Genomic DNA, 23,313 nt, shown 5'->3' with positions numbered 1-23,313 from the left:
GTCTTTTTTGAGTATGTGCTTCAGCGAACTTTAAGAAAAAATTCTCTTTAGACGTCCACGGTATCAAGTTCGTAATCATAGAGAACGACGGCGGGGTGCCGTACGATGTGTTTATCATTTGGCCTTGGAAATCGCGCATGGAAATTCGGCATGGAAATTCCGCATGGCAATACGCCAATGTGATGTTGAAGCGAAGCGCATCAAGGAGTACGTTCTTGATTATATTCGCGTAATTGTGGGCGTCTGTAAGGCTCAGCCTGTACCCCGGGAATGGTTATCGGTAATTCAATAACTAGCAAACCATAAACCGTTTTAGCCGTTTTCTGCTACCAAATCCTCTTGGGAGTTTTGTCGGTGCTACATCTGCTTTGTAGGCTTTTCATTCCTTGTGTGCTTGTTTCGTGTCAAAGTATATAGCAGTAAAGCATACAAAGCTATCATAACGCAATCAAATGGATGCTGGTTTCAAGCGGCGAGGAACCAAGGTTTCATTTCGTGGTTTTTTTTCCCGGTTTTTCTTTACTGGTGCATGGGGCGGCCGCCTTTATCAACAAAGTTTATACCTTCATTACAGAAAAGTTTCATCACCGTTTGAAAAAAACGGTCTACGTGGGTGAAAAAGCCAACGCCTAAGAAGCCAAGCGCAATTGCCATGCGAATCGGGCTTGAGCACAGGGCTAACAATTCAGTTACAAAAATCTCAAAACAACCATCGAATCCAGATTACGAATGTAAGGCGCCTATGAACAATAGGACACGCCACCTTGTGTTCCTGGTAAAGATTATGCTTGCAGATTACCTTTGAAAACTAGGCTGTACTGGTGTCGCCAAATAGAGAATTTCGAGGCCCAAGACACTGAGTGCATACGTGCGGCTAGGAAGGAACCCGGCATTTGCCGCCAGAGAAGCCGAGCGTAGTGCCAGTAGATAAGTTATCAGAGTACCGCCACTGACGCAGGTAAGTCAGCAACGTCGGCCATTCGCTTGTTTATAACTGCTGCAAGATTGCAGCATCTACGGCCTCGCCATTAACTTCCGATCGGGGATTTTGTTACCACTGCTACCGAGATGAAGCAAAAGGACATTTTTGTCACACTTGCGCTGCTGAAATTTCGATAACTCGTTATCTTTTATTACAGTTTGAAACGACTTCAGTAGCCTGCAGCCGCAGAGCACGGCGGACAAGCTATACCTACCGGACTGTACCGAATAAAACGCATCAACAGCAAAATGGCGGCGCTTATGAACCCTCGCAGTGTAAACGAAATGTCAATTGGTGAGCTCCCATTAGCGAGCTGACCAATAACCATGGGGACGGCGCGGAACAATAGCAGAAAAGATTGCCGATACTCTGTATCCCTATGTAGTGACAGTAGCCGAGCGCAACTGACAGGCGAGGCACTGGAGGGATTCTGCTTTAGGCTGCACTTCCGCGCGAACGCAGGATTGCGACCTCCGTTCAAGGGGCGGCTTTGGCGGGCCTGTCGAACTCCGGTATAGGGGGGATTAAAAGAAATGCAAAAACAGAGCGCACAGCCTCCCGCTTGCTGCACCATCTGGCTGCAGTCAGTAAACTATGTGAATGCGCGCATCATCGAAAGCGTTTGAGAGTGTGGCCTACAATTATTGGAAATGCTTGATCAAGAAGCGATGCCGGTCGTTTATTTTCCGGCCACTTTTCACCCTGCGTCGCCACGGAGAAGGATAGGGCATCATGGTGGCTGCATTGAGCCAGCTGCGCGCATGAATGCTTAGTGGCGACAGACCTTAAAAAGACGCCTTAAAAAAGAGATCGGCGTTGCTATTTTATCACGCATTGCCCCTTAAAAGTAGGCGACACTCTCAAATGCTCAGAATGAACTATGCACGCACGCAGTTTGCTGACTGTGCAGCCAGACGTTGCGGGATGCATCAGAGGCGGTGTGCTCCGTGGTTCGCATTTCTTTTAGTCCCTGCTGTACGATGTTGTCTCTTTTGAAAAATGCTGCAAAACAGGACTATCAGTTTATTCTGCCCTGTAGGCGGCCGATGAGGCGGTGTGGCCGAGCCCACGTTTATTGAGGTTGCGCTTGCCGTGCCGTGGTCAACACAAGGCTAGTGGAACCGGGGTGCCGCTCCAGACCGAGTGTCGGGGGCTGAGTGTCTTCCGTGCCAGCTGGCGAATTGCTGATGATGGTGGTGGCGCTAAAGAGGACGATGAGGGTGGCGCTACAGGGCTCCCCGCCTTGCGCGGAGCGTGATAGAAAAACTGAGCTGGGTGTTGTTTTGTGCAGTACTGTACGTTAAAGCGGGGAGGAGCAGGGGGGGTGGGGGCGTTGGGAAAAGCAATTATAAAAGTTCACAGGCACATGTAATGTTTGTCCGTAGCCAAAGAGAGTCCGTGGGCAGTCAGGGGCCTAGTGGAAGGGGTTGCGTAAAAGGCACGGTCCTGGTCGTCAGCGAGGTAGATTCCGGGTAAGGGGCAACCTCTGGTGGTCGAAGCTGGGAATGCGGCCGCGGACGCATTGCGGTGTGCGAAGCGGCTGCTGCAGTTGATGATTGAGCGAACGGCAGGCGTAACTCGAAGGACAGTGACAAGGTGAAGCGTGGTGCAACAGAATGACGACCGGAGGGCGGGTTGACTGTGCCCCTGTGTGGGCCCTGTGGCTGCGTCGCTGTCTGGGCTGTTCTCGCAACCGCGGTGGGAGGTGGCACAGCGGAGGCTTGCAATGATGAGCTGTGCTTGAACTCCAATGACGTCAGATCCCCTTCCTGCAAGCTGGTTTCGCCTGTTTGATTTACAGACAGACGGCTGAGCTCCGGTCACTGCGTCTACCTAACACTGTCCTGGAGCAGGGAATCGGTTGTCGTCTGGGGACCAGCTTTTGACGCGTCTCTTGATTGCATGGGGTCGTGGGATACTTCTTTCGGTGACGGTTGTTGAGAGGGGCGCCCCGCAATCTTCGCTCCGGTATCACCATCGTAGCCAGGTTGTGAAGATTGTCAATAGCAAGCTGATGTGTTTCAAAGGTAGCTTCGACTGTCGGGGTCCTCGATCTGTCGTTGGCTGCTGGAGGCTGCTCCACCTAAGGCGAGGAAGACGGCTGTCGTACACCGGAAGTACAGTGCTCCTGAAGATCGCTCTCACTCGTGCCGTGCAGAGAAATTTCGCAGCCACGAGCGGTAAAGCAGCAAAAGAAATGGGGTTCGGTCGGCACCAGAAGCCCGGGACGCTCGCCGCCGAGACTGTACACAAAGCAACCGCGTCGGCGGATTGCCTCGAAAGCGCGTCATCCCTATTTCATATTTGCCGCGCTTTCGAGGCGCTTTTTCAAAGAAAGTGCTACGAGTTGTGCCGCGCCTACGCCAGATGGCGCCATGGGTCCCGCGACCGAGAGAAGACGCAGTGAAACATCCCCCTCGCGAGGGGCACGATAAAATGAAGAGCATTTCCGGGGGCGCACGACGTTAAGTAGTTTGCGTTACGTTACTGTTGTTGCACTTGTGGCAACTGCTGACGAGAGAGCGCTCGTCAGCAGTAATTTGAATGAGTCAACGATATAAGGCGCGTTCGTAATGTCCCATTCTGTGTTGGCTTTGTTGCGCAGTGGGTAGAGCACCATGTACATTGCGTTCTGCCCGCAGGGTCGAGGGGTCGAAACCGGGCGCCGGATTGTATTTGTTTTATATAGTACGGAGGGGTACGGCGCGGACTACGGACGTCAACGCGGGTGACATCGTGAGTTACCGAAATGCTCTGCATTTAACACTTGCTGGGGTGGGTGGAACAAACGCAACAACCTGTGGCGCTGCGGCATGGTGTTACGCAGATTCCACTATGCGAAAGGCCGACTGTGTAGTGCTGCAAGCCTTAGCCGGCACTGAAGTTTCCTGGCAAGGCGAGTCTGAACACTGCGGCGAAGTTGTATGCACAGCTGGCGTTGGAAGGTGTGTTATTGCACAGGATGGCGTCGGCATGGGCGGGATGAAGGTGGGCGTGTCATCAGAACTGCGCTGTAATATTGAAATATGCGGTCTGAGACGCCACACTGCTTAAGAAAAGCCTTCTTCAAGTCGTCGTAGGTCTCTGGGCCCGGTGGTGGTAGCCGGAGATGCGCGAGGAGCCCGTCAGGTAGCCGTGGCGCTGCGAGGTGGTAGAGCAGCAGTTGCCTCCTTACGTTGTTGACGAAAAATTGACTTTCGAGCAGAACAAACCATATGTCGCAGTGATGTGTGAAGAAGTTTGGAAGACCGCAGAGGTCCGGGAGCTCTAGATACGCGCCCATGATCGCAGACCCGTCACCTAATGAGGGTTGGGGTACATGGGCCGAGGGCAGTGTCGGAGGATGACTGGTGGGGGTAACGGCTGCAGGTTCTGTTGGGATTGTCGTCTGCCGGGGTTTCATGCCGTAGTGGTTGAGAAAAGTGTCTTTTAAGTCGTCATACGCACTGGGGCCTGGGGTCGGCAGCTGGATCTGCACAATGAGGGCAGCAGGTAGCTTCTGTATTATAACGAGGTACCTAATTTCCGGGGACCAGATGTCATTTACATAAAAATGGCTCTCCAGGATAACGAACCATGCAGCTTGGTTTGAGATGGAGTCAAACGGAATCAGCAAGGGAAGGTCTGGGAGGGCGGGGAAGGAAGTTCTTCGCGTGCCGTCGTCCGGGTTGTGGCCGGGGGAAGCAGCGTTGCGAAGCCATGGCGAAGCCGCTTGTTCGTGTCACCAAATTGTAGGCGTCCGATGAGGCGGTGTGGCCGGGGCCACGTTTATTGAGGCTGCGCTTGCCGTGCCAAGGTCAAGACGAGGCGAGTAGAACCGGGGTGCCGCTCCAGACCGGGTTCCGGGTGCTGAGGGTCTTCCGTGCCAATCTGCTGATGATGATGGGGGCCCTGAATAAGATGATGATGGTGGCGCTACATCCCTGTTTGCAAACCCGACCATCAACACCATTTTTTCTGCATGCTGACGTAAAAGCCAGGTCATACAAGGTAGAAGATTTCCGCGACCCGTTGGTGAATGAATTTGCGGCCCGAGATTGTTGCCTTGGGTGCATATCAGATGAACCACCTGTGGGCCGTCACTTCTTGTGGGTTGCCGCCTCTGAAATTCATGTGATGTAAAGGGGTGCTGGTGCCTTATTATCAACCCGCGGAGCCAGGACGTACGCCTAAAGCCGCACTGAGTGCTCGACAACGTCCCCAAAGACGAAGTGCGAGGTGCCCTGGCGCTTTATGGGAAGGTCACTGAAGTGGTCCCTGACCACTGGCGTGTGCCGGGCAGCACATCGCAGCTCTCGAGGACAGGTTTGGTCAACCTACGACTGAAGTCCGGAGGTACCGTTGACGATATCCCGCACCAGGTCCACGTCGCCGGCAAGCAGGCCCTTGTTGTGGTGCCCGGACGTGTACCGCTCTGTTTGCGCTGCCACCGGAGTGGCCACATTCGGCGGGAGTGCCACGTCCCAACCTACGGGTGTTGTCGACGCTTCGGCAACAGCGAGAGTGCGTGCGACCACCCTTACGCCATTGTGGCTGGACAATGGGACTATTACCATAAGGCAGAGTATGTAATGGACGCCGGAGACGCGGAGGACGCCTCGAACGGCAAGGATGAGGACGCGGCGAAAGAGGTAACGCCCTCCTAACCTGCAGCCACCCTGGAACCAATCAGGACTCGGGCAGCCACAGCGGAAACGCGCACCGAGACTGCGGAAAGCCAGGTCTGTCTTCCCATGCTGTCCAGTGTGAGCGAGGGCATCGGACCACTTCCTCTGAATGACGGCTGCGAGGGCAAAACAGTCGATGTCGAGATGGCAAGAGCGTTTCCCGGATCCCTAAAAGGACCAGTAAAACGAGCACCGGAACCGCCGACCGCACAGAAGAAAATAACGCCGAGCCGAGGGGAGACGAACAACCGGCAAAGACTCCCACGCACACTCGACGGGTTGCGGAGAAACCAAAGCCAAACTTCAACGTGAGTGGCCTAATAAGCCACAGGACACTAAAAGTGACTAGCTGGTATTGGCCATGCAGCGTGAATCAAGCATCTTAAAGTTCCTCCTAAAGTGAAGTGCAACGGGCAGCCGCGGAGTGCTGAGCACCTACGTCGGACCGGGACATGACACAAAGAATGGAATTACCGAAGTTGCAGCGGCGGAACGACGGGTTAGTGGGGCTGCTTTTTTAGGGGCGAAGCTCCTTAGGGTGTGGGTCTGTCCATCCTCGACGTATGTATGTAGCCACCTCTAGTTTAGTTCTTGGATTGTTTACTAGATGGCGTGGCTACCTCTAGTTTAGTTGTTGGATTGTTTACTAGATGGCGGTACTTGTATATGATGAAAAGATGCGCTTGGATTGTTTACTAGATGGCGTGGCTACCTCTAGTTTAGTTCTTGGATTGTTTACTAGATGGCGGGGAGCGTTGTAAAAAAATCCGTTCGCTGTTGGCGCGCGCTCGGAGTCGCCCGATGGATAAGGCTGCAGATGTGCGAGCCCGCGAGGCAGAAGCGCTCCGTGAAGCTGCGTGACGCCGCCGCCAAGATCCTGCCGTACGAGAGCGGGAGGCCGAAGCGTGTCATCTGGCTGCGCGACGACGCCGCCAAGATCCCACCGTTCGAGAACGAGAGGCCCAAGCGTCACGGCAACGGCGCGAGGACCCTGCCGTACGCGAAGCGGCACGGCTGCGGCGCGAAGAGGATCTCCAAAACGTCAGAGAACGGGAAGCGGCGAGAAAGCGTGCGTATCGGCAGGCAGACCCCGATGCAGTGAGAGCTCGTGAGGCGTCTGCAAAACGCATCAGGCGAGCTCAGCCACAAGGTGCCGACGCGCGGTTTAAGCGAGACTTTCTAGACGTTACGTTCGGACACAGATGTAGTGGGCGAACTTTCACTGAAGAGTCACGGTTTTACCGATGATTTCCCCTCAGGAGCTTCGCCCACTCATCATCATTCACCCCGTGGATATGCTGTGAATTTTTTTTCCTCTGTTCTCGGCGCGGCAAAATTCGACAAAATGCTTTATTTAAACCGGCCACTTGGCATATATGTTGGGGGCTTGGTGCTAAGCGCGAGCAATATCAGCTACGGAGGAATGGTTAGGCGGACGAGGGAAAAATTTTATTGAATCCCATTCTTACTCCGTGTGTGGAGTGTGGGCACTCATTAGCACATGAGTCCCTGGCTCTGGCTGGCAATCCGGACCCGTTTCACCAGGTTAGCTGGAAGCCGGGTTCAGGGCTGGATAGCTGCGCCACACACTGTGAAGGGGAAGTGTGGGGATTGCAAAGTAGGTCAGGTGTAGGTCAGCATTCCCATACGATGTGGTAAAGTGTACCCCTTTCGGGGCAAAACTTGCACTGTGGTGAGTGAGTAGTGCCTAAGACCAAATGCCATAGTGTATTGTGGGGGAAGGTCCAGGTTTGAAGTTGGCGGAGAGTGAGATCGTCAGCCTTTGTTGGAGAGGGGTTAGGTCACGGGAAGGTGGGACGAAGCAGCTTATAATGTGTGAGAATGTCGTTGTACGTTAGTAGGGGGTGGGAATCCAGGGTAGGAGGAGGACGGTCGGCGGCAATGTGCCGGTGTATCACTTCTCGGGCCGCGTCGTGCGCCGCTTCATTGCCGGCCAATCCGCAATGGTCAGGAGTCCACAGAATGTGGCACTCCTCACGGAGGTAAGTGGAGTGTTCGATGACGTGTAGGGCAGTGCCATGAAGTAGACGTTTTTCAAGATGTCGGCAGGCTTCCTCCGAGACCGTGATTGTTGGCACGTAATCGCGACGAGTGGAGGTAAGGAGAGCTCAATGGCTCTCTCTTTAGCTTCAGTTTGTGTTTAGGCCAGCGTGGAGGCAGTGGCGATAATTCGTTTTTGGTGGTAGAAAGTGGCGACGTCATAAGTTTATCGCTTGGGACATGGGGATGCGTGGACGTTGGTGCGGGAGTTGCGACGACCGTCGTTCGTGCCTGGGTGCGTGTTCCGGGGTAAAGGGGCGACTTTAATGCGAGCGCGCCGTACTGGGGAAGGCGGGCCACTCGGTGTTGAGTACGGGTCGGATAGCCCAGGCTAGCTAAGCTACTACAGGCAATAGGCGTAAGCTTAAGGCGTTGTAATTGAGACGGTCGTTGAGCTTCGCACGGCTGTGTCCAAGTATTATGAATCCCCATGCGTACAACAAGTCAGTAGTGGTGTGAGTGGGGAGGCCAAGTGCCGTTTTGTACGCTTGCCTAAATAAAATGACCGGTTTCTTGTCCTCTGCTTGTCTGAGGGACAGGTAAGGAGCTCCCTATGTGAGGCGACTGATGAGGGAAGCTTGAACCCGACGGGCAGTTCAGCTTCTTTGAGACCACTACGTTAGTGGGTGATGCTTTTAACTAGTTGTGCCAATTGAGTAACTTTACGTTGAAGTGCCAGGATTGTGTGCGAGCCTGAGCCGTCTCGTGGGATTGAGAGACCAAGTACCCTTAGATGGGTTACTACAAGAACGGGGAGAGTCTGTATAGTAAGAGCCGGGTCCGGCATCGGCACCGCGTGTCGTCCCCGAGATTTCTGCTGAAGGGTTGGCTGTGCGGATTTTCCGGGTGAAAGTTCAAATCAAGCCCTGACTCATACACAAGCCGACTTGCAAGTACGGAGTGCATGGGTTGGGAGTGCCAAGACGAGGGAGGGTTGTGCGCACACACAGCTATAGGTTTCATTCCCTTACTGATGACATGTCCGTTGTGCTGGCAGGAGGTTCAAACAAGGACAACAACTGGGCCAATGCGTCCTGTGCGGTGTCCTCAGTGGTTGAGGGAGTTTGGTTGGTGTGTTACACAAACGTAAAATGCCTAAGACCTGGATTGAAGCAGACTGCTTCATGTTTTTTCGCTCCAATAAAGCTCGTTGTTTCAAGTTGCACTCAGCTAACTGGCTTGGAAGTACGCTCAGTAGCAAATTTCAAACAAACGTGTTTTGTTTCACGCCGTGGACTGCTTCCAGCTTCCTTCTTCATCTTTTGTGAAGCAATTCTTCTACACGGATTGGAAGGGAACTACTTTTTATAGTTAAAGTCAAGAAGCAACCGCACTGACTTGTGGAGGATCACGAGTCACTTTTTCTGCCCGAAACAGCAATAAAAAGGTAACCTATGTGCCGTGCAGGCATACTTTGGAAATAATCCCAAGATTGACATAGTCTGCTTATTTTGAAACATGTGTGGGCGTTTTCAAATGCCTTATAAGCACGGTAACGTTTTGATAAAAGCCTTCCGTAACCATATTATTAAATATGCTACAATGTACTTGATTTCTTTAGTGTTTTAGTTTTTATTTATCTAATTGTGAAAAGTTTTGAGGGTAAGTTCTTCCACACGGTTATCATAAATGATAATTTTATCCTCTGAAGCTTGTCCACAGTCAAGCGATGGCTCCAAAAAACCCTCCGGAATAAAACGTTCTGCAAAGTTGTTGACAAACACCTAGGTGAACATCATGACTTGCCATAAAGTGAGTGGTCGTATCTTGGTAAATATTGAATTCGCCAGCGCCTGCTGTTAACAAAGGGTAGGTTACAATATTATTCCGCTTGTTTAAATAAATATAAATAAAGCACATATATTTTACTGAATACCTTCGGAGTTAAGGACCACAATGTATTTTCTTTTTCAAGGAAAACCGATCAGTACTTCGAATGTTTTTAGTAACACTTCTAATCTAGCTCATTGGCGAAAACTAGCACTCTTACATTTCCCCCTAGAGCTTGGTATATTTTGAAGTTTCGGTGGTATTGAAGGCGTGTAATCTAAAATGGCACCAATTAATTTTTTTTTCTTTCCTAACAGTCGGACAGTATTTAGAGCATAGCTCTAAATATTCCTGCTGTAACTTACGTTTTGTGTTTGTATCTATTGTCCGTAGCCACTTGTATTCGTAACAATTAGCCTTTTCGTTTTCCGCACAAACATTGTCTGTGTGGTAAAGTCGATGCAAACGCTGCCTTTTACATCGAAAAAATTCCTCCGAACAGGACAATTATATACAAGCTAGGAGCATGACCCGGTGAATCCCGAGTGGGCCGCTTACTATTCAGACTAATTGGTATAAGAGTTGTTCAGTTATTGCGTACGTGTCATAAGTAGGTACTTCACCATGAAAGTGCACGCAGTGAGGAAGACCGGCCTGCTGTCAATATATGGGCTTCTACGGGACGCGTGTGGACACGGGAAACGCCTTGAACTCGTGTGGTAATTAAACTCTCCCGCTAGGAATTGTTCTAACACGGTATGCTCAAAAGACTACTTACTCTTTGAAGTGTAATCTCAGTAGGTATGAACGACACTCATGAGTGATGTGCAGCGGCCCACCCGGGCATAGCCGGGTACTACCCCTAGTATATATATGTATGTATACCGGTGGTACCCGGCGATGCACGGAAGGAACACTATACTAATGACACTAATGGACTAAAACCAGTTGAGTTATTAGGACTGAATGGGTAGTTCACCTTGAAGTGGCACACCGTTATAAAATTCCCACGTACCGTCAATACGTGGGCTCCTATAGTAAAAGGCTTGATGATGTGTGGTATTGGAAGTCTTGTGAGGCAATGGCACCAAGCTGGTGCGCTCCGACCACTGCTCACCCATGGGAAGTGTTATCTCACTAGGTGTGAAGGGTACTTTTTAGGCACATTTTTACGTTAAGGAACATGGGCTGCTACGCGGAGGTGCGTCGTTGCAGGAACTCCCTACAGGGAGCGAAGGAAATGCGAACGCCGGAAAATTGAACTGAATTTCATGTCCAGAAGTGTGAAAATAGAAAATCCCGGTCGTGTCTTTATACATGTGTTAGGACAAAATCCTGATATTGATTTTTGGACAACTGTAAGTACAGCATTCGCAAGCAAAAACTAATTGGATAAATCTACGGGCTGTTTAGTTATTGGGAAATATGTTAAACCACGTCATTGGCCCAAAATCCTGATTTTCCCTGTAGGTGGGCGTTATAGAAAAATATTTTAACACAATATTTAGTTACAAGTATCCGGTAGCAATATCAACAAACACCACATAAAAATCCGAACTAGGCTGCTATAAAAAATATATGCGGCACTATTTCAGAGCTCTTCACACTCTCCCGGGCGTAGTTCTTAAAATTTCTTCAATATTTAGCTCCTACACTATAATCAGCATGCTCTTAAAATTTCAAGCCCTTTGAATTAGCAGTTTCATTAGATGTTATCCTCTTTTAGGCCTCTTCGGCTCATCAGGCGTGCCAAATAGCAAAACATTTTCACCCTTTTGCCGGCGTCGCAGGGCGAAATACTAAAATTAGTTTCGTGTATTTGTATTACTAGTATTCACTACCAAAAACCAATTCGATAAAAAATAGGTGAACAATTTTTTGGAGAATCGTTCAGAACACTCACTTTGTACCGAAATGCAGAATCGGGCGACAGTACCGGTGAGGCAAAAACCGTAAAATTACTTTTCGATATTGGCAAGGGTTAACAAATGAGCACAGAGCACTTGGATATAGGAATGGGTGAGTGAGATAATGACTAATGTACGAAAACAAAACTTCATCTTATTCCTTGCTAGAAAGTGAAATTTCGCGAAATCCCGCATTAGTCAGCCCCTACTGTATGACCGAAATCTACTCCCGGAATTTCAAGTCTCTCCAGGTATCGCAGTTTTTGGCTCGGCGTTGACGAATCACTCGGTCGGTAAGTCCGTCGGTCGGTCGGACGGTCAATCGCTCGCTGCTACTCTTTAAAAGTATAGATATTCGCATACAAAAAATACAAGAAAAGCCGAATACGAAGTTATTGTACAAACAAGACTGACCACGGTAGAGTACGATTTTCCCACAAGGTGACCGCTAGCAACGTTCCGACTCTTTCTATACAAGACAATACCGCGTATAATGCGCTCCCAAATGTAGGCACTCCAATTAGAGGGATCTTTTTTATTGCCCTTAACCAGGACTGCAAACGCCACTGCCTAAGTGTTATCCCGACTACGATAATAGAAACAAAAATTGAAGTAAACTGCACTTGTTATTCCAAAACGATCGATCTGACTATAAACTCCCAGATGACATCATCCAGGCGGTAAGAGCTGGAAGGAGATGATACAGAGAGGACTTCCGTGATATAATGTTTTTTTGTTGGAACGAAAGATTTCTATTTTTAGGATGAGTTTATCAATTTGGAATAGCGTTTCCACTTCCCGACGCTACAATAAAACTAGGTGTAGTACAGAAACTATTACTTTACTGTTTGCTACGATTCTGGCCATACATTTGTCAATTTTATTGCTGGAGAACAATTGGTTTCAAAAATAATAAGTTCTGAATGGGGTGTTGCTGATCACCCTTACATTTTCTGATTACTTTAGGCCTACAACGCATGCTTAGTTTTCGAGGGAGCCGCACAATAAAGGATCCGCTTGATTATCAATGTATATAATAGGAGCACGGAACAGGGATGTCTGTGTTACGGGCTCGTCAACACGCAGCCGACGATGCTCGACCGAACAGCTTCCTTTTCTGGGATCTTTTTATATTGGCGCGGGTTGTTACTAATGCTGGGTTTAGGAAAAGTACACCCATATTGGACGCCCAGCATGAAATTGTGCTTCAAAGTTTTTGAGTGAAAGTTAAAATTATTTTGCTCCACTGTTTCTATAAGTGGCCTTTTATGATATAGGTAACCGGCACAAATCTCTAAAATATTTTAGGATTTCACTCTAACTAACCCTTTTGGTGTGAATCTGCATTTTGGAGTAAACGGTGTTTTTACAGACACCCCAATAATATTACACTCTCATCGATGGTACCCCATCGATAGAGTGACTAAATTGATATTGTAATAAGTATTATTAATAGAAATATAAAAAACAACTTCAGGGACTTCACAGTTCGACCACGCCTAACGGGTGAAACAATTGCTGATATTGCATACCGAACGAACTGAACATGCCTTACAAGTGAACTGAGTGCTCAGAAAGACCGTTCGTTGAAGTCGTTCAAAATTTTCGGAGTACATTTTCGTCATGCGGCGTATACTCTATACGCGCGATCTTTTGTAAGTTGCCGTGTTGCCAAGAATAAAAGTGATAAAATATTTTTCTCGTAAATAAATCAAATTCCTCTGTATGTCGCCAGCTCCTTATAATATCCAACTGTTGTTCTGTAAAAATTACGATATTGAAAACTGTTTACGAGATTACGTGATTTCCTCAAGAAACCTCTATGAGAAACAAGATTCGGGGTAAATTTTGTGATTTTGCAGTTTATTCAATGAGCATTGAATTTTTTATATACCCACTGGGTTTTTCCTAACAAATTTTACCTAAGCTCTATTCAAATAGGTAGCGAAGCTTTGAGCGAGAAGCCGTTCAGAACCTATTGTTAGCGACATAAACATGGAGAGTTATGGTAGTGGCGATTGTAGCGCGACTAGGCAGGGAGAGAGCAAACACTAAAAGCAAGAAAACAAGTTTATTCAACAATAAAATAATATTTATATTTTACGCATGAGATTGATTTCTGAACCACATTTATATAGGAGCAGTGTGTGCAAAGATTTTAAAAATGATTATTCATTCTCGAAAACCTTTTTTGTAGCGCCCTCTGAAGCATGGCACAGGCCATTGCTCTGTGATGCAGTCCTTGTAGTGTTCGGAAAGGCGTGCGCAAGGTTCGTCTGCTACGAAACGCCCCTCACGTGTTTTGGTGTTGCGCATTCATTCTCCCTTATTAGTTTGGTGTGAACTTAATTTTTGCTGTGCGAAGAGTTACGTGGTGCGTTTTATTGCGGGTTACGACGTATAATACCGTGCCCGTCGTGCACGGTATCTTGCGGGGCAATGCTGCCAACGGTTGGCGCGGACAGCTTTCCTCGGTACCAATGGAAACGATGTGCTGTACAAAGTTGCAACGGCAATTCCCGAACTCCTGGCATTTCACTGCGCCGTTCTCCTCTCATTTCTATAAGACAATGCAAAACTATAGCGCTGTTAATACGTGCACGTGGGGTTGTGTAAGAGGATGTCGTGGCGGCTTGAATAAAAATGTCTAAATGTTTGTTATATCACAGTTATCGCTTGATTTCCCCTCAGGCTTGGCTCTCAGCAGGTAGTGTGGAATGCTCTAAGACTTCTCAGCGTATTACAATAGCGCAAGTATTGTGCGCAACTATACCCATTGTGCGCTACTATATAATTTTCTATATCACTGATTTCTCTATTGCATCACAGCACTTGTGGGGATCGTTGCTTCCCGCGCTTGCATGCGCAAGTAATCTTTTCATCGCAGTACTGTGTTGTGCTGCTATGTGCTGCGCTACTGCCACATCTTTCCTGTTATGGGTTTTACTTACTGCCGTCGCTTTCTTTTTCATTGATCCGTTTTCTTCTCTTTTTAATTATCTGTTGGGACACTCGCCTAAACAATGCAACTATGAAATTGCAGGCGTGAATGCTGGGAGAAGTTCCGTAGAAAAACTCATGTCTACTTACCAAGACGCCAGGAGAGCTGCAGTTTAGAGTGGTGTGCTCGCTGCACTTTCGTGAATCGGCATTCCTGTGGCCTTGTTTTCTGCTAAAGATACAATGACTACTGTATTTCCTGTTATCGGTTCTTTTCCGGCGCGTAAAAAAATCATAATGCATGTAGTGCCCATGAACATTACTACTTATTTCTATACGTGCTTATTTTGTAGAGTGTAATAAAGTTGTTTTATGTTTATCCGGGAATAAAATTAAAAAGTCATGATTAATAAATGGTTATGCGTTATTTCTTCTCTTAAAAGTGATGCACACAAACCGCGCAAGCATTACATAACCTTGATCTATACTTAAGTCACGCACGCAACCTGCGTATGTGCCCCGCGAATAAACAACCAAGCAGTGGTGTAGCCAGAAATTTATGTGGGGGTAGCACGTTTTTTATATGAATTAGGGTGCGGACAGCAGACAAGTGGGATCGATTGTCATTGTGTGCTCTGTATCCCACGGCACAAAACAATTTGGTGGCGGGGGGGGGGGGCGCATTGGGGAGGGTGCGTGCCTGGTTCCCGGATTGCCACGCACTGTTTTCAAGGTAAACAACTCCTTTCTTTTATACAGAAGTGGCACACATCAATGCAGAAAAAAATTTCTGAGAAAATGCAAGATGTTTTGTAGCGTGAGCTACACTGGCCGAGGTTGAGCAGTTTCTCGTGGCTTCTGGAGAGCCATGCTGCGCATGCGCGAGGACCCGTAACGTCACACGGCGCACAGAACGTTGCCCTCTGCCCGGCGTCTGTCACACACCCCACGCGCCCAGCGTCTTCGCCGACCTCCGTTCGAAACGTGGCGGCCCGGTCCACTTGATGATCATGCGAGGGGTGGCCGAGTGTGAAATCGATGGCTCGTGCATTGCAGCAACACCGGCGTGCATCTGTTTAAGCAGCTTAGCTCTGGGGTGATCGGTGACGCTGTGCCGGAGCCGCTTGATAAATATACATTTGTCACATAATGCGTATACCATGCGTGTGTCATTGAAGCAGCAGTAAGCATTATAATCAAGCTAATCCTTGACAACCAGGAAAGCTAAGAATGACCAGCTGAACCTTAGCTCATGCTACTTGTATCCTGGCATAGCCGAGCTAAGCCACTAGTAATTTTTTAGCAACACCATGTCGAATCGTAGTACAGTATACCTAAGTTCTGTTCTCTACTCATTATTATGTACTAGTTAAGCTAACGTGGACTTGAAGCACACTTTCCAAGGTCTCGCCAACTTGCTTCGGGTGGCAATGACATGAGCACTCAGCGATCATAAGCTTGTTGAAGCTATTTTGAAGTCACATTTTCGCGCAAGTGCAACCAAGATGACGTATCTTTTTGACCGGATGTTGCGCCACATCCGGCTTATTTTTTGTTCAGCCCAAGGTGTTACCTACTCACACAGCTCGCTTTAAGCCCCATTACCAGCTTAAGAGCCGCCATTTTCTGCACGTATAGGCTTTTATGGAAGCTTCGCTACCATATTGAAGCTTCGCTACATTTACCTAGTGTTACTCACACAATTACTAAAAACATATTTCATCCGCTTGAAGCAACAATATACAAATGGGTTACAACGATATATGAAAATTTTCCGCAAACAAAGTGAAAGTAGCTAACGTGTGACTTTTCTGACCCCTTCAAAATGCTTGATGTGCATACACGAGATTTCGGGAGTACTTTCCTATTATGGCGAAGGATCTGAATTAGGCTGCATTTATTAATCTCCGGGATAAGTGAGAAAAAACAGTTTGCCCAGTATCTGCTCCTTTCGCTAAAAGTATGGTACCTACCACAGGACTCTACCTCTAGTCGCTTGTCCCACTCATGTTTCTCCTGTAGACTCGCAACTACACGATGATTGCAATAGAGTTTCTACCAATTCATTTATCCGCTCTCACACTACTTGCGGGTCTTCTGTTTGAACACGGTAGTTCTGAAGCGGTATTTATGCTTTGTCTTTTTTATTTCCAATAAAGCCAATCCCAAGTGTACTTTTCTTAAAACAATTTCCATGCGCAGTGTGTTTATGTAGCCTAACACATAATAGGGTCTTTAAAAACTACATTGAAGCCACTGTGTGAACATGTTTGGACAGAGACGCGGATGATTACAATATACAGAACATTACTTACCTGGGTGCAGCTGAAATAAAAAAAAATTAGCGCGTTTAATCTCCTTGAAGAAGGATAACTTGCGAAGCTGGGTGCAGTCCACGAAGTGCATGAAACAAAACACATTTGTTTGAAATTTGCTTCAGAACATACTTTCAAGCAAGTAATCTGAATGCAACGTGAAAAATCCAGCTTCATTCTAGCGCACAAACATGAAGCTGCCTACTTCCCTCCGCGTCTTACGCATCTTACCTTTGTGTAACACACCAACCAAATCCGCTCTACCGCTGATGACACCGTACAGGACGCATTTGGCCATTTGGCATCCTCGTTTGAATATCCAACCAGCACTACGGGCATGTCACCAGTAAGATAATGAAACCTATAGCTGTGTGTGCGCACAACCCCCCTCCTCTTACCAGTCCCAACCCCGACACAACGGAGTTAACCACTCCGTACTTGCAAATCGGCTTGTATGTGATTCGGCGCTTGATTTGAACCTCCACCGCGCTGTCATCCGACATGTGGCGAGTGTGGGTTGGCAGGGGTCTTTGCACATCGATGGGAACGTTCACTATTTGTCTGAGATGCTGTAGTGACCGTGGCAGTGAGAGAAACCCCTTATGTACATGAACGGCCAACAGGCTGTGATCAGGCGCTTTTGGACTACGTTCACGCGAGTAAGGTGAGACGGGAGCAGCAGGCATACGTAGCCGAACGTGGTGGCGTACATGGGCTTTACACTCTTTAGTTAGGACTCCTTGCACGTTCCCCACACCATGAAATCCTTATGATTGGAAGCCCTTTGGGGTTGTTTGCAACCGCTACCCGATGCTCGACCTCCTTTGCGTCCTAATCTTTACCATTTAGGCATTTGCAAACGTCGTTGTCGAACAAGAGTCTATCGCACACTTCGCAACTACTGCCGAAATAGCGACCGTGGAAACTGCGTTAGAATTTTGAAGAGGCACCTTTGAATGCGTTGTCATTCCTGGCAGCATCTTAACGGCGCATGCTCGTGGCGTCGTCTGTTGCGTTATTGTGCGTCGCCTTGACGGTTCAACGGTGAGCGCTTTGCCTCACCTTCCCGTTCCTGGTGAGTCCGTGATTCTCTGCGGCGCAGTTGATTCTCCGTTTGGCGTTCGCGGACTTGTACATCTAAGGATCTCTTTTCCTCCAGGGAGCGAACGTCTTGTGGCCTTTAAAATCTTGCAGGTTTCGCAAACCATGAACTATTCAACGGTGGGAGTCCTTTGCGAAAACAATTAAATACGATAGTCTTTCTTGGGCTGTTAAAATACAGAAATTTTGGTTTGGGTGTCTCTCTGTTTGTCTGACTGTCTCTGTGACTCGATTCAGCCACCCGGCCAGAGTTAAGCAAAGTCGGCGCAATAGTTTTATATACTCACAGCCAAATCTAAACGTTTAAGTCCGGTGTTGGTGTTCATAGTTGTCAAAATTGTTGAACAGGAACAAGATATTACACAATTATAAGAGGGAAAATCAATGCGTAAGTGATATTTGCAGTGTTTTTTATTAAAACCTGCATAGATGCTTGCTTTCGCGATAGCAAATAAAAGACTTCGTCAAAAGCAGAAAAATGTTGTCTGGTGTTGCCAGCGCTACCTCCTGGCGGCATTAAGAAATTTAACGGCAATAGCAACGAAAGGTTCCACTACGTAGGGTCCACGTTGCGTTTGTATCGCTCGTGCAGTAGGGCGTCGGGGTGCTATAAATGCAGTAGGATGACTCAATTCAGGCGCGTCTCCGCCGTACTTCAGGGCTGGCATCGAGACACCCGACTTGGAGCCGTAGAACGCGGTAAATTAAAATTGCTTTGAGCAAACATAGAGCGTGTTACCTCGGGAGGAGTGAGGCGATAAGGAACAGCATGAGTGGTGAGCGGGAAAGAGAAGGGAGGCCATTATATGGCAGGAGCGCCAGTCAGTTCTCGTCTTCCGGCGACATTTGAACAAAAGGAGCTGATACCCGGTCATTTTTTTACATGAACCCGAAGCGCTGCCTCCTTTCCGCCAGGATCTTTGGTGGTTTCGATTTTGATAGCCATGTTATTGAACCAGAGTGTATCGCACACTTCGAAACTGTCGCTGAAATGGCAATCAATAAAATCGCGTTGGAAATTTAGCGGCTATTTTAGCGGCTTTGTGTTGTTTTTTGCATCCATTCGTGCTACTGTGCCTGCTGATGCTCCTTGAATCAACACTATAACGCCTTGCAGCGAACCATACGCATCTGTCCCAATGAAAGCTAAAAGTTCAGTTGCTGATTACAGTGCTATCGCAATAATCCCTCGATTGGGAAACTTGTGGATGACGCATAGGTGGTGGAGTAGGGAATAACAGTTGTGAAATAGGGGTCGGTGGTGGCAAGGAGCAAGGGATAGGCACTGAGTAAATCTGCTTCAACGGAATAAAAACTGATGGGATTGACTTAAACTGCTTCGCAGTTAAAATGACCGTTGAATTCAATTATTTGTTTGCATTACTCGGTCCTACTTGTTGGCACAGAGCGGCGCCTTTTTGGCCCTTTTTAGTTGTTATAACAACAAGGCCAATACTTATCTATTACAGCACTCATTTGACACGTCTTGTCGATTCGGCAGACCAAATCGTACAATTTGCCATGTGATATTTCCAAAACACGAGTTCCAAACATTTCTATAGACAAGCATTCCGTACGAAGCCATTTATTAGGACATGGTTGGAATTCTCAATATCCTACAATTACACAGTGAACCATGTAGTTATGGCAAGTCCAGTTGGACTAAATTTGTGTCATATCCTTTGGCGTGAAGAGTGCGTGGTCCTACCGGGCTTCTCGGTGTACTACTGATAGCTTTTTAAAATCATGTAACATATATTTTATACTACGTGCTGAAATAACGTTGGCGATTTGTATATTGCAGTTAGGGGGTTCGATTCCCTGCCGCGGCGGCCACTTTTCTGATGGAGCGAAAAGCAAAAACGCCCGTGCGTACGAGATTTTGGCGCACGTTAAAGATTCTCGGGTGGTCAAAATTAATCCGGAGCCCTCAACTACGGCGCACCTCATCGCCTGCGTTGCGTCGGCGCGTTAAACGCAACAATCAATCAATTACGAAATCATGCTGTTAGAGCACACGAACCTTGTACATATATTAGGGATATAAAAAGAATACCTAAGTTTCAGCTGCTTACCATTTTCATCCTTTTTTTGTTGGAGCCTATATATTGACAGCATATATATGTGCCGTACCCTTTAGTTCGATTAGAAAATAGGCCAACCGATGCATCTACCGGTGCTATTGTTAGTTGTAAAACCGTGAGGGATGGTCATTGATGGCACTTACTAACAGAATATTTCCGATGTGGGCGTTTTCATTTTACCACACCAACGCCCTACAATGCGGTTCGAACAGTTCCGAGAACAACGCCAGTTCCAACCATTAGCAAAGTCGTTGGTATTTTGCGTTGCACACGGCCGGTCGTAGTTTTTAGAAATGCTAGGGGCACTAGGATACCAGTTTTGCTGGCGTTTGTGAAAGCATTCTTCTGCTTATTTTGTCAGAACTTTCGTCGGAATATACGTCCGAACACCCGGCAACCGAGAAAGTTGCAACGACACTGCTGCTCCGTGGCCACAGCTAACGTTCGCTGTAGCGGAAGCTGCTGGTAGTGGCGGGGTGCCTCGATGCCTACGCCGCCGTATAGGAGAAAAACCGCGTGCATCGAGGCACTCCAGGGATTGCCGAAGTCTAAACCCGCAAGGTGGTTCAATAAAATATTGAGCAGACTCCGTCTCGCAACTCGAGAGCAAGGATAATTGCGTTCGAGTCGAAAGCGCCCAGCGGCGCGTTCGACTCGAAAAATCTGCAACATCCGCTACTCAAGAAGCTGAAAGAGAGTCAATTAAAGCTGCTCATTCCGTAGTCCTCGTCATTTTGAACAAGTCATACTTCGTTCCAAGAAAAAATCACTTCATATATCAAATATGTTCGCATAAAGAACGCACAGGTGCCACAATATGTGGGAACACCTGCAATCAAACCTGTCACATAAATCATAATAATACAAAGGCGACTACACTGAACGACGCTGGAGAAATACCGTCGTTACATGCTGCAGTGGGCAGCACATGTTTCTTGCTGAAAAGAGGCTTCGCAGACAAACATGCATAACAAGCGAAATAGATGTTTTAAGGTACAAGTAAGTAGTCGATAGTGATACCAGTTTGAGCATTCTAGTTCGTGTTCACCGCGTGACGCCATGACGTAGCTTGCGCAACTGCACAGCAGTGAACAATATTAACTTCCCGCGGTGCGCTCCGGCATGTGCACAAAAAATATGAAGACACTCAGAGGTGGGCGACGCCCTACTGCCAGTCATCATCATCAATACCGGCTGGTGTGATCTATGAACGAGGGGGAGCGGTTCACTTAAGCGTGGAACGTCTTGGTTCCGCGTGACGCCATCTCTCATAGTGTTTGCGAGGTAGTTTTCTGTTAACGACATCTCAACTAATTGGTCGCCCTTCAAGCGAAGAGTTTTTTTATATTTATTGCTGGAGTTCCACGTACCTACAGAAGAAACATAACAATGCAGGAAAACGTGAAATACATACTCTACCACCATACGGGTAAGCTCTTTTGTTATGTTAATTTTTTTAACATGGTCAATGGTTCAGCATGTGCCACCCAATTAATCTTGAATTTTTATCTCTTCGAAAAACAGCGCGACGCTCCCAAACATCTGTCCCACCGGCCTAGTATTCACAAAGCCATAAAGGCCGGCCACGCGTTCCCTCTGTATGATACGGAGGCCCAGAACCATCAGTATATCCTACGGTACATTTTATTTATTTTTCGTCGGGAGGTAAGGAACACCATGATGGTCCAATTAAAATGTTTAGGAATGGTTCACTCTAAGAAGTCAGAGAAGTGCACGGCCACCCACCAGTGTATTAAACATAATGCATACATTCTTGTTGCTTACAAATATTGAAGTTGGGGCCCCACAGAACTCTGAACCACTTACCTTGTAGCTAGGCGTTAGCAGTAAGGGTCCCCGTATGTGGATTAAAAGGAATAACTTTGCTTCACTGGAACTGGCACCCTTTTGACTCTCTTTGGTGTGTCTTTCTCTCAACCTTCACAGTACAAGACTTGGTAATGCGGTGCAGAGAAGAGGCTATCGCATCCATCCTTATACAATGCTCCATGTGAGATAAGGATCTGACTAATAACGCTATTTCTGTAAAATAATTAACAATTCGTCCCTGCAAGAGTTATGACATCGAGAACAACGGGAGCGCTACACTTACGCACACCTAACACACTGTTTAAAAAAAGGACTAACTGCACTCCTAAAACAAAAAACTTATTCTCCAATCGGCGGACGAAGAAATGCGTTAAACCCAGCACAGTGTCGCGTACTCCTCTGAAAAGGTTGCCTCTTCTGCACCTTGCACACGTTGACGATCAATTTAACACTGCGAATGCTCGGCGTAGCCATTGTTCCTGCGTGAGCAGGATATAAGTCGCATTACAAACTATAGCATTGATAAAAGAATGAAATTCGAAACAGCGCGAAAAGACGGGACAAGGAAACCACGACACAAGGCGCTGAGAAAAGTGGCCACCGCGGCCGGAAATCAAACCCGCGGCCTCGTGCCCAGCCGCGCAACGCCTTAGCCACTGAGCCACCGCAGCGGGAGTCTGTTTCGAATTTCAGTATGCACCAACTAGCCCAAACCACCGTTCTAACGCGATAAAAGAAAAGTCTCAGTTGCAAACATGCTCAGGTTGGCTCTTCTCCATTTTAGCTCTTTTTGCGTATTTCATGTGATTGCTCACGCCAGTGTATGTCGCTGCAAAGTAATTATCAAGTGGTGTTATCAGAACATGACTAAGCTGGCTTACCAGTGGGCGTTATTGCAAGTAACATCGGCGGACTGCTCAGCTCATGTACAAGCACAGGCTCTAAAAAGAAAACGGCTTCCCGCGGCGGGATCGAAGCAGGCTCTATTATGATAAATGTATTTTGTCTATCCGCTTGGGCCAAACACAAAACAGGTGTTATATATATCAAAGCGCTGGAAGGGGTCTTTACGGTGCAACCTTGCCGCGGCCCTCGTTGTTTCTAGTCAGCGCTGCAAGATTACCTTTCTATTGTTAAGGGTTGGCTTTGACAACGCCGCAGACACTCGTCACTGCTCACCGCAGCGTCGTTTCTATGGACGCTGCCGCTGCTAGGCCCAGCTGCATGCTGTAAAATGAACACCTAATATGCATGAAATGAGCGGGTCACGGTTGTAGACGCATGCCATGTTTGAAACTGCACCGTTGTCACGCATGGTTATTCAAACTCCACGGTTATTCAAAAGCTGCCGACAACAATAGCGTTACCTTCCGTGTCATTCTGCTATCCTGTTCTACACGAATACATTCAGGAAAAGAAAAAAGAGCCGACACATTTGCGTTCGATCAAGCGGATTGAAAAGCAGACGGTAATATCATATCCTAAGATTAAAATGTTTAAAACGCGATCACCAGTGTGTAGAAGAAATTACCCTTTCACCTTGTCTAAGGCCATTATTGGATTTAGAAAAGCCATGACAGATCCGTTATTTGTCAGTTTGTTCGGGAATTCCTCAACGTCTGTCCTCCTTCCGGATCATGAGCAAGTTTCACGTTA

The 23,313-nt window shown here is 47.6% G+C and overlaps 1 protein-coding gene across 1 annotated transcript in view; it reads right to left on the bottom strand.

The window, feature by feature from the left end:
- Positions 1 to 22,883, bottom strand: part of LOC144141792 (uncharacterized) — an 87,593-nt gene extending 64,710 nt beyond the window's left edge. The window contains exons 1-2 of the mRNA XM_077673285.1: positions 22,837 to 22,883; positions 14,478 to 14,556 (exon numbers count right to left, since the gene is read on the bottom strand). Of these exons, the coding sequence (XP_077529411.1) occupies positions 14,478 to 14,556; positions 22,837 to 22,883 (126 nt within the window). The remainder of the gene's footprint in view (positions 1 to 14,477; positions 14,557 to 22,836) is intronic.
- Between the last annotated feature and the right edge of the window lie 430 nt (positions 22,884 to 23,313).

Source organism: Haemaphysalis longicornis, unplaced genomic scaffold (assembly GCF_048455015.1).
Source record: "Haemaphysalis longicornis isolate Haplotype H1 unplaced genomic scaffold, Haemaphysalis longicornis Haplotype H1 scaffold_6, whole genome shotgun sequence".
NCBI lineage: Eukaryota > Metazoa > Arthropoda > Arachnida > Ixodida > Ixodidae > Haemaphysalis > Haemaphysalis longicornis.
This window is presented reverse-complemented; position numbering and strand designations above follow the sequence as displayed.